Raw genomic sequence first — 14,255 nt, 5'->3', positions numbered from 1 at the left:
TACTGTTTTGGCAAGTTCCACAAGTGTTATGTTGAAATCTAAGTTGAGCTATTCTTTTACGCATTTCTTAACCAGTTATTCTCCCACACCATCGCAGCTGAATTTGTTTACACCTCTTAAATACTGCACTAACAACACTGCACGACCTTGTGAAGGGAGCGATCTGTGGTTTGCTGCTTTCGTCGTGAGCTCACATCACTTAACGTCAAACCCAGAGCTGTGTTTTGATCCGGCTGCTGCTGATAATTAGTGTGTTTAAAAAGCAAATGTGTCACTAGTTTCTTAGCCGTGGAGCACGCAGGCTTCTTCCACCCACCCAAACCAAGTGGGCCTTGTAATAGCCAGCTTTGTAGGAGCATGACAAGAAAGGGATTTTGGCATGCCGCCATATGGCAGTTAGCGAAAGAACAGACTTTGCACATTAGTGGAGCGACTCGGCGATTAAAGGAAGCTAGTGTGTAGGATTTTGCGTGTTGGCTGGCGGAAATCATTTCTATGAAACAAGATATAATGTTGTGAGTTATCTTTGATGAGAAGTGGAGGTGGTTTCATGATTCTCGCTGTTTGTTTGTGGCACTTAAGGTGACCGTCTTCACCGCTGTGAAGGATGCCAAGTTCAGTCAAGTATGCATTTGACAAGGGGGAGAATAATGGCCAGTCGCTGGTGCGCCAGTCTGTTACCCTCTGACAAGCGCTTCATCTCTCACTTATCTTAAAGCCCGGCGACCGAGGACGAATGCACTTTTTCTAGCCCATTACTCCTCTTTTCAATTTGATTCACAACTTTATCGCTCCTCGCGGAGAAATTCATATGACGGCGCAAATCTAATCACCCTTACGGAGATATACAATGGTTGGTTAGCGACTGAACTGCAAAGGCTCATTTGGCGTCATTAGATAACATGCGCACACCATTTATCCAGAAGTACATCAGCAAATCCAGCGCCAGGCGTTTTTCTCCAGCATGTGGCGCTCTGTTTTACCTCAAATAATGAGCGCTAGATTAGTATGACACTCTCCAGGTGCCGAGAATTAGCTCCTCTAAAGTCAAGGCTAGCTACTTGTGCGCCGGGAGATTGGAGGCTGGTACCTGCCGGGATGATTTTACAGAATGTCACCTGTGTGGCGACGTCCACAGGTTAGCATCTCACTCTACACACTGAAAATGTAGCCATGGATAAGCCATGTACAATCACTGCACGTCCCTTTCGCTTTAGCATGCACCGTCTTCCGCTGCCAAGCCGAGCCTCCAGTGTGGGAAGCCCTTGTGTACAGTGTAGAGTTAGCTTTCTGTCAGAAGGGGGACTGGTATATGCAGCACTTTCTCACCTTTAAGGCGACAGATATATTATTCTCAAGTGGACTTTTGCGTTGAAGAGTGGCGCAGAAGTCATTTTCCTGAAACACGAAACATTTCCACTGACACAAAACTAAAGGGTGACCTGTTGCAAAAGTCCACCTGACATGTAACGCCTTATAAGAGTGAGAAGCCTCTCATGTGTTTACCCAGGAAGAAGATTTTCTCAGTCCCCGCAGTTCACCAGAAGTCCACAGTAACGTCATTGCTCTGTCCCATTTCTAGAGACTGAGATTAGAGCTGCTCATTTTTCTCCATCGAAAGGAAGCAGTTGACAGTCCAGTCATAGACAATAAGTGCTGCCATTGCTAATCATAATAGTTGGAATGGCAGCGATTGTTGGTGACTCATCTTTTACAGCGTGAGTAAGCAGGCCCTGTCATTGCAACTTGTCGTGTGAGTGTTTGCAGACCTTTTTATTGGTGTGCCATAAACAATAGAAATTATGAAATCGAGTTGTGTGCTATTTGTCTCAACGTAAAAATGCCACATACAGTGCTGGCTGTTCTTACCTTGCTTGCCACACCCATTTACAACAGCTGAATCTTTATTCTTATTTTCTTATTGCTTCAGAAAGTGGACATATAAATCAGCAGTGTATAATGTAATAATGTATATATTGCAAGCTTGTGTCCTGTTAAAGAAAGACGGAAGTTTAGGGTTAAGCCATGAGGTGTCACTTGGCGTTACATGGTATATAGCACCTCAAATGTTCAGTAAATGCCTCTATATAAATGGCTGCCATTGGACGGCCCTCTGTGTTTTCATTTATATTTAACGCATTTGTTGCCTTGTGAAGACGACAACCCACTGCAAATGAAATTACATGAAATGCTCTTAAACAAGCTAGTCATTTGAAGACATCAGAGGCTATTTTAACTCTGTGTTTTTTTTTACATTATGAACTGTTGTATGTGTTTCAGTGTTTCTGTCGTAGTCGCAGGAGTGGGCTGCAGTTGTGAGATAATGAGCTCTCAGTGGGCTAAATATCATGTGACAAAGTCACTCAGCTGGTGCCATAGCAGCAAAAATACACAGGAGACGACCGGATCGTGGGCAAACACAACAGTGTTTCAGTAGGAAATTAATAAGGAACCCCAGTGGGACTTCAGATCTTTTAGATAAGAACGATAACGGAGCTTTGTCCTTTCTTCTGCATTTAAACAAGCTCTTGCTAGGTTGAGTCATCTATCCCAGCCAATAATCCACATACACAGTTATGTATATTTGATTTTTTTTTCTGAATATGTTGCTATGGGAGTGAAATTTTGTGGATCGTTTTATCATGGGTGTCGCTGTGTTGCTTTATACAGCACAGCATCGAGGTTTGAAGTCTGTTAGGTCGAGCATTTGAAACGATTTGTCATGCTGCTACGTGTTTAGTAGAATATTATACAGCGCTGTGATCATAACGTTATCTGACGTTACAGGCCTGTTGTTTATAGGAAGAAAAGTGTTCAGGAACTGTTTAGGCACACATCCAAACAATCCATCGAATCAGCTTTACACAGCCCCACTTTGCCCTTCTGCGGCGCGTTGCCTTGATCGAAAAATGGTTGGCACGTCTCATTAACAAGCACAAACAGAATGATGACGGTGGTCGCTACGATGACGGCGTCGTCGTGCAGGGAGATGAAGGTGCCTCTGTTGTCAGGGAGCCCAAGTTGAGCTGAGACATTCACTAATTGGTGTGTGTTCTGTTTGTGTGTGTGTGGTGTGTGTGTCTTCAAGGTGGAATGGATGAATGGTCAAGGATGAAAGGGAAGGATGGGAAGATAGGGACGGTGTTTAGAAGGAGAGTGGAGTGAAAGGGGAGGAGAGGTGGATGGATGGAGAGCAGAGAAAAGGAGTAAAGGGGAGATGGAAAGCAGGATAGATAGATATTTTAATGAATGAATGAGACATTGGATGGACAATGAAGGGATGGACGGATTTGTGGATGTGAGAGGAGAGGTTGGATATATATATATATATATATATATATATATATATATATATATATATATATATATATATATGAAGAAAGAAGGGATAGAGAAAGGGATGGATGGATGGATGAATGGATGGGTATGTGAGATATGGGAAGAACAGCTAATGAAAAAAAGTGAAATAAAGGGTGGGTGGTAGGACAGAATGGAGTGATAGAATAGACTAGGATGGATTTTGGATGGATAGGTTGGATGGATTTTTGAATGAGAGAGGAGAAAAGTTGAGTACAGTGAAGAAGAATGAATGGATGATTGAGACAGAGAGTGAGGTAGAAGATGACAGCAGAAGGGATGGATGAGTGGATGGAGTGAGAGCATGAGCATAGATGACTAGGGATAGAGGGACGGGTGGATAGATAAAGAAAGAGGGGGGAAGGAAAGCGAACGGGGATGGATCGGTGAATGGAGAGAGTCAAAGGAGGAGACGGTTGTGGTCAGACGGAGAGACAGACTGAGGTAACCACAGAGAAGAGAAAGATGTGGAGGCAGACGGAAGGGTAGACGGATGGACAGAGTGAGAGAGAGACAGACAGAAAGCGGGACAGAAAGGAGAGACAGGCGATTGATCGTGCAAAGGAGCATCAGCAGGAAGCAGCCTCCCTCAGATGTCAGAGCTGTTTGACAATTAGACAAGAACATGCAAGAGCATAAGGATGTGCGCATCAGTATGGAGCCGGCGTCTCTGTGGTCAGAGCAGCAGAGCAGACTCACGTATGCTAATTGGACAGTGAGTTGACAAGAGCTCAAGCATCAGCCTGCATAATGAGGCGCTGCACAGAAGATCAGCTCCGTCTGAAGAGTCGCCATCACAGAGAAGACGGACCCACACGCGTGCGGGACACCGGCTTTGGGTCGCGGGGAATAATTACTCAACATGGCCGGGTGTTTATGTTTCACTTGAGCGAACAGCGTGCCGGTGTCTACATGTGTACATGTCCTCCAGATGCTGAGGGTCTTCACCTGGCAGGTGAATCAGACCTGTCAGTGCCAGGCGAACAAGGCGGAGAGGAGTGATTAAAAATTAACTCCGTGTCAGAGGAGGGGAAAGGAGGTCCGAATAATTCATAGCCTCACGGACGAATCGTCGGAGACATTCAGAGGTTCCTTGATCCAAACGGTAGCTGATCTTTAGGTGGACAAAAAGGAGTCACGTGGAGGTATGGGGGAGGAAACTAGCTTTGCTTTGCTTAAAGGCACTACAACAGTGGGAGCAGAGGAACATTCCACAGGCTTCTGTTTTGGGCTAAACTCAACTTCCGAGCAGCTGGTGATGTTCGGTATTATCCAGTTTATTTTTAAAGTCAGTGTCCTCTGATCCTCAGATAATCTCCTCTGTGTGTACTTTTTGTACATTTCCTCCACCACTGTTTCTGAGCTCATCCTCCAGACGTTCATCCGTCTGACCTTCGAGCCCATTGAAGACGAGTAGGTGTGTGGTTTCACTGCAGCGTTTTTATTCCATGCCGGAGCCGTGTCGAGTTTTCAGGTGTGAAAAAGGTGAAAGCGCCTTATTTAGGAGGCAAAGTTTCGGTCATGCTTTCCGCCTCCTCTGTGATCATCAGCGCTAAAGCAGCCGAGCTGTCTTGGCAAGGAAACAGAGTTTTGATGAATAATTGAAGTTCATCCAGTGTGGCTCCAACTGCGGAAACATCCAGGAACAACTGTGATGTTGTGTGTAATTTGGATGTTGCACTGACTGCAGTGTGAAAGGCTAATAGCAGCGTCTGTCAGGCAGAAGCATGAAAGAGCGGGTGATGCGGCAGTAAATGTAGCAATAAAATGAAGGGAATTGTGTCTTTAAATCCATCAGTGCGCTGCAGGTGATTACCGAATTTTATCGTGACGCCAAGCAGAATAAAAGTTAGTGGGGGAAATGAACGAGTGTAGTATGACATTCTCTTTGGGGGGAAAAAAGGGTGTGAAATGGTAGAGGTGGGCAGCCAAATTTCCCAGGGGGACTCTGGAGCTGTAGCATGAGTCGGCATTAGAGCAGGACATTTATTTGCTCAAAGGGATGTTGTCGTCGGGGAACAGTAAACACAATCACTGCCATCATTTTCCATCTGGAGTTTTCACAGCAAGTCAGCCTCATCCACCTGAACCCATCTCCCTCGTCTCTCCGATAGCTTTCTCTCCCTCTGATAAACTCATTTCTGAGCTCTTTCTTTCTGGTCAGTTGCTTGAACTCAGCCACATATAACTCTAAAATATCTCTAAACCAATGTGACACAGTCCCAAGTCACTGATGTCTACTGAACTGGCACCAGTCCAAAGACAGTGCTGAAGGATGCTAAAGTTAGCATATTTGTTTATAATCTCTGCATCCAAAAAAACCTGCCTTGTCACTACGTCGACATGCTTTTGAGATTATCTCATGAACAGTATGTATTTTATACTCTTGTCAGCTGCGGAAAGTAGCTTTTTGGCAGTTTGATATTAGACTTCAATCTAGAGCTGTAGCGACACACTAAACTCACGCTACGCTGTATGATATTCAGCTCACGATATGATACATTTTCATAAAGATATGAAGGGCCACTGGTTTTGGGGCAGCTGTTTGAGTCCCTGAAAGCTACCGTCCCCAGGTGGTGGTGCTTTAAGTGTGCGCATACGTTGCTGGTATTTTAACGGTATTTGATGCTAGCATGACGCTGCTACAAAGCCTACACATTGGCTGATGTTTGTGTAAGTTGTTGCCTCCTTTCTTCTTGATACGATCACATAAATAAGCTGTTCCTCCATATGAAGAACATATCTTGTTCAAGAAACAAGTGACCTCCGATTCACACGTCATTTTAGAAAATACAGTATTAAATGTAAATGCTCAACAAGAAACAAATAAAATATAAGTCAGACAGGTTGCATAACACAGTGTGAAAACCATTCTAGTAAAAATGCAACATCAACTTCCTGAATGTCTGGAAGTACACAAACGTAACTATGTATTACGTTCAAATTTGCAGTCATTAGGGACATTAAAATTATGTCATCAACTTTAAAAGAGGAGCATTTGCCACGGTAATCTACCGCAGTTCCGGAGCGGCCTTCATAAGGACAGATTTTACATAAAAGTGGGATTTAACGTGTCGGACTGGCAGAAGTCCTTATATGGTCACTGCCCTGTTTGACATTTAAATGAAACACTGGCCTTGCCGTGAGTCCTGACAATAATGGGCTCCCAGTCTGCTCCGACTGGATCATCCTGGTTCCCAATTTGGTCCGACAATTCTGGGACCAGGTTCGAGTGATTCCAAATGAAAGCAAATGAAATATACTAAATGGCTTGGACTGAATGTGGAATGAAGGTTGCTGTTTCTAATCTGAATCACAGCAGAAGCACCAGCTACTGTACTGTAAACTCTAATCTCCTTCAATGACACTGAACACGTCTCCGCAGCTGCGACCACGCCGCAGCCTTAAGCTCGATGAAGCCTCCAGAATCATCGTTATTCAGGGCAAATTCACAGCTTTTGAGTGACAGGTGAGTTTCCTTGTCGGAGAAGCGCGTCAGATATGTTATTTCCTGAGCTAAAAATGTAACCGGGGCGGTGCAGCTCATGCCTGCAGTAAGCCACGCTTCATCCTGCGCCTGTGATCCTGGATCTGCTCATGCTCCTGTAAGTGTGTGTGTTGGGAGGAAGACGTGTGAGAGAGTGAGCGCCGTCTCCCCCATGATGCTCAGCCATCTGCTGTATTTACCCGTGTGTGTGTGAGACGGCTATTTTTGCAACTTTTAAGGGAGTCACTGCCATTGCCTTGACCGAGAAAGTCAAAAACACTTTAAAAATAACCTTTTTTTTCCTCAACCTCGACAAAACACACTTTCTTTTAACCTCAAACATTGAAGTTTTCTCAAATATGACTCTCCATTTGGTAGAAACGTGCACCCTGAAGGCAGATCTCACCTAAGAGCCGTACGACACCTTCCTTAAACACACTCTCGCTCGAGCTGCTGCAGAACACAGATCAGTTCTTTCCAAGAGTAGCTTGTTGTCATGGTGACAAGCCGTGTGAGACCGGTGCAGCCTACTAGTGGCAAAGGCATCATGGGAAACAGCAGGGGGACAGGGTGGAGGCTAGGGTGGCGGTGAGGTGACAAAAACAAAACATGTCGTCCTCCTGGGGCCGCCGGCGGAGCCAGGGGCAGGTTGCCTTGCATCTAACCAGTGTTATTTCATCACCGTGATGGGCCACGATAACCGGTTCACATCTCACACCTGAGCTGCGGTGTTATTATCCGCTCACCGCAATACATAGCACATGTATCCCCCATCAATCTTACTGTCTGGCTGACCATCTGCGTGTCTCAGCGGAGCGGTAATAAGACCCCGCTCTCTTGAAGTCTCCTCCAGGGAGCTGCTGCGATATTAGCCGTCCGCCGTGAAAAAGAAGCAGAACAATCAATAAAAATAGCAAGATCAACAGATGGAAATTCCATATTAGCCAGCATGAACTACGTGAGGAGAATACAGGAGCATCAAGCCACTGCCTTTCACCTGAAGCCGCCTCCACCCCGGCTCGAAAGAGCAGTAGATAATACATAATGTCATTCATGTTCCATAACCGAATCTTAGTGACTACAGCTGTCTGCTTTGGAAGCATATGGGTAATTCATAAAAAGTTCTGTCTGTGTGTGAGTGAGAGGTCGCCAGTCTAGATGTGTCCTATGATGGAAAATAACAAATGAGTACATCAATATCAACATATTTTTATGAACGAATAACAAACTATTGTTGCAGCTTCTTGCCCCTAGACATGTCTGAGGTTTCTCTTCAGTCGTTTATGTGTAGAGTAACTTTTTATCTTGGATTGGAACCACATCAACCTGAGTGTTACGCATACATGCAACAAGCAGGGGGCGCTGCACCAACAAAAGACAAAAGTATCCATCTTATCTTTGGTTGTTGGCTGTGGAAGAGAGAAGACAATGAAGAAATCGCTGGCTTTTATTGTGATCTAACATGCAGCACTGTTCGAGTAGTGACACTGTGGTGGAACCTCATCTGCATTATATTTTCATAAGATACACAAGGCGGTAATATTTTATTAATTTCAGAGATATAATTGTGGTTCAGAGAAGATTGGTCCCTTAAGAACCATTCAAATTGTATTAGCGCCACCTGGGAAATGTAGGGTGAAGTAAAAATGAACAAGAATTTTGGTGTTAATGTGCCATGTGAGCAGTCATTATTGCACAACTTCAGTTAAACAGACCGGGAGTTTTATTTCGCTAAAAGGGCTTGTTGTTTGTATGTTTTTTCTTTTTTTTTGGTCACTGTACTTTGTACCTCTCATGGTCACCTGTGGGAGATCCTTAAGTGTTCTCAGGAGAGGGTTGCTTTGCCGAGAGTGCTGCCCCCACGACCCAGCCTGCAGCGCTGTGCAACACTGCTGCACAAAAGATATATTTCCATTTTCACTGCAGAGGTTCTAAGCCAAAATGTAAATTGGTGAGCCAATATTTTCATTGAATGTTTTATGAAAACATTACACCTCCATCTATTATTTTGTGTTTTGTTATTTTTGAGTGTTGGACAGTAAACGGTAACATGTTTTCATCTTCAGGAATCCGACTACATCTCATGGCACAGCAGATGAGACAGTCTTGGAGAAAGCATTTCAAACAGATAAATCACTGTTCCGAGGCGGAAAAAGACCTTAAGCCATGAAATATTTATGCTAATGTGATTTCATGGTGATTCTGACACAGCAAAGAGCCGAGCTACATGTCGTCGGCGTGTTAAAGCCATTAACACGTGCACTGACTCGACCTGACTGGTCCGGTCTGTTTCTGGATCTGTGTCTGAGTTTGGCACGCTTCCCCAAATTCACAGCTGTAGGACGCTCTAAACCCTTTTGTTTGATCTGTGTCAATGGACCAACAACAGCTGGAGCCGATGCCGGGCAGCTGGGGAGAGGAAATAGGATTTAGATCCAAGCATGTGCATAGAAAGAGAGATGAATGATGGTGCCTCGCAAAAGATGGCTCCGAGAGACGAGGGGAGCTTAACGTGAGAGGAGGAGAGCTGCGAGGTGGAGAGGGATGAAGGAGAGGAAAGGAGGAGATTTCAAGAATTTGGTGACTAATACAGAGGAGTGGCAGGGGTGAGATTAAGGATTAGATGCCAGGGCGAGTGCCAGAGTCGGAGAGGAGCACTGAGGGCTTTGTCAGCAGGAGAAAGACAACAGGATGCAGTTGAGAAGCAGCAGGATGATGGATCGGGTGAGGCCGAGGTCACCAACATTTAAAGGGCCCGAATACATCTGGCTGGCTTGTCTTACACGGCAGCGCCGGGAGACGAGCACCTTGTGATGCCGGGGCTACGTGGCTCCACGCAGAGCACCGTCCCTAGTCAGATTAGAACCAGCAAATTGAGTTTGGTTAAGAGGCAAATTTACTTAAGGTGCTGCCAATGGTGCCTGAAACGGCTCTGATCTGATTTTTCTTATCGCATTGCTCAATTGAAAATGGGACGCTGAAAGCTTTTCTATTGGTGGTCGATTACACGGTGTCAGATAAGACCAGAGTCCGGCTCAGATAGGCATACCGGTATCTCAGAGGGGCTATTTTAAGAAAGCAAAATGGCAGAGCAGGTTGTTGGCTCAATAAAGTAAACGGACGCTGGTGTTTTCTGCACCATCTTGCTTTAAACAAACTCCTCCTTGAACATATTTTACCCCTGACAAGATAGTGAATTTGCATTATTCATTTTTATACTCACAGTCTGGTTCATTGTTCAAACTAAATTTTGCGCAAATATCATTCATATATTGCAATTCAGTAGCCCTTACGGTACATAAAAGTAACCAGATCATATATTATGTGATGCACGTGTGGAATAAAAGTGATACACTGTATCATACAGACAAGATGAGGAGGCTGTTATACAACATGACTTATAATTGGATGCAGATTTAAATCTATTTTTGCTCAAGGGAATGCACCAGACAGCACGGAAGGTACATGTGTAGGCGTACGCATGTAAATGATGGAAAAAAATAATCTCACAAGATAGATTTGGAAGCATATAAATGGATATGGAATGGCTTTATTTATACGTATATAATTATGGACTAGAAATTCAGGAAAATCTACTTAGGTCACATTAAAATGCATAAATAAATAAACAAAAAATTATTAATAAAAAAAAATCCTATAAATTTCAGGTCGTATTCTTGTTGTTACGATTATAATACTATGCTAAAATTAATTCCACATCGGGCTAAAATATTTAATAAGGTTATTTACAATGCATTTTTATTTACAAAATAAATAAAATTTAAATTTAAATGAATTTGTTCCAGCTTCCCATGAAGGACAGTAAGATGATCATTAATTGAGAATGCATTTTCAAAACACAAGAATGAAATGACAAAAAAAGTATATATAATTGTTATGTTATTATCAAGTGTTTTGTATTGGTAATAAATAAAAAGGCTTCATATAACCTATGAAAGTAAAAAGAACATGCAAATAATAGGAATAAATAAATCAGTATGATGAGAAAAACCTTTATTTAAATGATATGAGACATTATTTAAGATGGATTTATAAACATTGCATACAACAATTCAAATTTTAACCACTAAAATCCTTTTTTTTTTTCTTCTTTTTTTCATGAGGCACATGTACTACGTGTGAGATCAGCGAAACCAGAATGATAGGAACACAAGCCAAACCCTAGTTTAAGTGTTTTTAACAGTAGATTTGAAGGCTATGATCAAAATATCATCTGTGACTACTGCTCAGGCTTGTTCAATATATGAGGGGCTAACAAAGACTCCCTTCTCATCAGGCTTCTCCACCTGCGCCCCGACACATCAGGCAGGGGGTTGGGGGTCGGGTTGGTCCTCGGACTGAGGAGTTGTTGATAGCTGGGGCTACGACACAGTTTGTCTAAATCTCTGTCGCAGACAGAGCTGAATTATGTCCAGACATCCAGATGCGTGACGCCGTGGCTTTTCAATGAGAAATAAGTGCAAAATAAATCAGCTGCAGGACCCCCTTCCCTTCACCCCCCCCGCTCTCTAAAAGGCTAGAGATTAACAAGTGCTGAAGCAGTTTATGATACATTTACTGTTATTAAATTCCGCAGCTTTTCCACCCTCCTCTTTGTTCCGCAGTTTCCCATTACTGGGGCTCCATCAACTCTATTCATCACATTTTCGCTTGAAGAATTGGAAATTACAGAAATATACTTTTAAGGAATTAGGCCATGATAAAGTGAAATGATTGTGGCGTCAGCGGAGAAGGAGAAAGATTTAAAAATCTATCAGCACAGATCATTTCACGCTAGGCGAGACTTATTAGCGAGGGAGTACGAAAACAATTTAAGAGCGTCTTATTCTACGTGGCGAGCGGCGCCGCCATTGTTTTGGTATTAGTTCAGTGGGAGCGGGTCCACTTGAGCCGCTAATCCCCAGCAGAAGTACTGTGGCTAAATCAAAAGAGCTAATCCTGCATTAGCATGAATTTGTCTTCACTTTTCTTCATGTTTCAACCCTTTGAATCACGGTGCGTCTTCGTCTCGCCGTCATGATGCGGCTGACATTTCCGACTGGTCTAAAAACAGACCGATGAATCAGAGTGGGGAACAAATATGTTTTCACTGACCTTCAGTGTGTTCTTTTTTTTGTGTGTGTGTCTGCAGAGTGCCTACCCCTGTTGAGCGAAGCCTTGCCCGTGTCTGACGTCTCCAGCCAACCGTAGTGGAACCATGACGCAGCCCAGGACAAGAGGAGCTCTGACCCTGAGCAGGAGGCTGGTGATGGGGTTCCACCTCAGCCTCTCACCCCTGTGTCTGCTGCTAATTGTCCTGCTAACTGATGTCCACACTGCACATGGAGCGCTAGGTAAACTTTCTGTGTCAAAATATGACATGTGGTCGCACTTCACAACAGACCGAGCAGAAAAACGGTTTCAGAAAGGCGATTTCAGGAGAATTATTTCCAGCGTCAAGGGGGATCACTTAGGTTTTACTCTCCTCTCTTCAAGGATTATTCAGATGAATTATGATTCAAACCAAGTTAACCAAAATCTGCAGTCACATACATGAAACGTAGCCCATAATCGGAGCCCTCGATCGGCTTATCTCATCACCAAAATGTGGGAATTAGATCCGGTGCAGTTATGAACGTTTTTAGAATGTGGCCCCCTCTTCTGCAAATGAATCACCTCGACATTAATTTATTCATCTATTCCGCCGCTGCTAACTGCTATTAATTGTAAACATTACAGCCAGTACATCAGGAAAACATGCACATATTCATTTGGCAGAGAGTCAACAGGAAATAATGTATAAAGACGTCGCCAGTTGACAGGCCAACATGGCGGTAAAGTTGGAAACTAACTGACACGATGGTGGAACATGTGCTCTTGGAAATTCATATCACAAAGTGGGCGTGATACTTTCCTCGTGGATCAGTGAGATATATTATATTGTTGTATAAAAATGCTTAATCAATATTTGTGAAAAGCACATTTTCTTTGGGCAACAACATCAGTTCATTATATTAAGTTACATTTAACACATAGCTTATATTTTATGCGTCATTTTAACATGAATATAGTTGTTTGTTATATTTTATATGGGATCTAAGAATTTAAAATTATTTTTATTTTTGCATTTTGTATTTTTAGTCACACTATTTCTTTATTCATTTGAGATTTATATAGGAGAAAATAAACATTTTCATCTGTCAATATGGATGGCTGCTTTCCAATTGATGGCGATGATCATTGCGTATTTATCTATTTATTAATTCAATCCCGAATTATAGTGTGTTTACTCAAAGCAAAACTTCTTATTGGATTACTGGTGGGAATTAAAACACAGATAAAAATCAATGACTTTTTAAAATGGAAACAACAATATGTGATCTTCTTCACCTTGCAACTTAAAAACAATGCTACACAAAAATGAAATAAAAATAAATAAATAAAATGGATGGGGTAAGACTAGCTTTATTACCAGGGCTTCAAAATGTATAAATAAATACCTCTTCATTCATGTATATTGTTTTGTTAGCATGGCAGGCATCGCCACGGAATAGTCTCATTTGATGCTGTGTTGTGTGACACCTGTCACTGCCTCCGCTAAGGTTAATAAAAAAAAATCCATCAATGATTTCTCTGCTCTGACTTGAATCCCAGCTTCTAAATTATCAGGTGAAAATTTCCTTGAACAAAGGTGTGAATCCATACATTGTGTGTGCATGTAGTGTGTTCTCACATGCCTTGGTTTGTGTGTGTGTGTGTTTGTCTTCCCATGTGCCAATGAGCCATCACTGGCAGACTGTGGCATTGTTGATGTGTTTTGATGAACCAAATACTTCTGACAGCATGTTTCTCATCTTCTTCTCCATCACATCATTTAAGCACATTTCCTGACGCTGTGCTCCGTGCACACACACACACACACACACACACACCTTCCTGACATCTAGATCAGGGCATATCTAACGCTTGTGTAACACAGTTTTCAATTTCTGGAGGAGAGCGCCTGACGTCATATCTGGTGTATTTTTAAACAAACCGAGGAGGAAGAAGAACGCAAGTTGAACTGGTGGAGTATCTCTGGCTGTGAGCCACCTACATTTTATCTTCTTAAAACAGAAACTGCGAAGAAAACTCTTAGTTTTATCTCAAAACGGTTGGCGCATAAACAGAACCTGGAAATGTCAGGCAGAAATGTGATGAAGGACTTGAGATATGCAGATGATTCTTTAAGGTGAGAGTCATAGGGATTATAGATATCGTTGATATCTGTATCTGGAATATTTTTTTTCGTAGCAATACCTGAATCGATGGGAAGATCTGGATATCATCCTTAATCCTCTAGAATAGCATACAGCCACTAGCTTGCATAAAGGCTAATAGCCTTTAGCTGAGTGGAGACCACCTCCTGCCA

At 42.9% G+C, this 14,255-nt stretch overlaps 1 protein-coding gene across 4 annotated transcripts in view; it reads left to right on the top strand.

Moving 5' to 3' along the window:
• Positions 1 to 14,255, top strand: part of LOC128770048 (receptor-type tyrosine-protein phosphatase S-like) — a 75,869-nt gene that overhangs the window by 6,749 nt on the left and 54,865 nt on the right. For all 4 annotated transcript variants that reach the window (XM_053884275.1, XM_053884273.1, XM_053884276.1 and 1 more), the window contains exon 2: positions 11,997 to 12,198. In XM_053884275.1, coding sequence (XP_053740250.1) covers positions 12,063 to 12,198 — 136 coding nt within the window. In that variant the 5' untranslated portion in view covers positions 11,997 to 12,062. The remainder of the gene's footprint in view (positions 1 to 11,996; positions 12,199 to 14,255) is intronic.

The sequence above is a fragment of the Synchiropus splendidus genome, chromosome 13 (assembly GCF_027744825.2).
Source record: "Synchiropus splendidus isolate RoL2022-P1 chromosome 13, RoL_Sspl_1.0, whole genome shotgun sequence".
Lineage (NCBI taxonomy): Eukaryota > Metazoa > Chordata > Actinopteri > Syngnathiformes > Callionymidae > Synchiropus > Synchiropus splendidus.
Note: the sequence above shows the minus strand (reverse complement) of the source record. Positions and strands in the feature narration are given on the sequence as shown.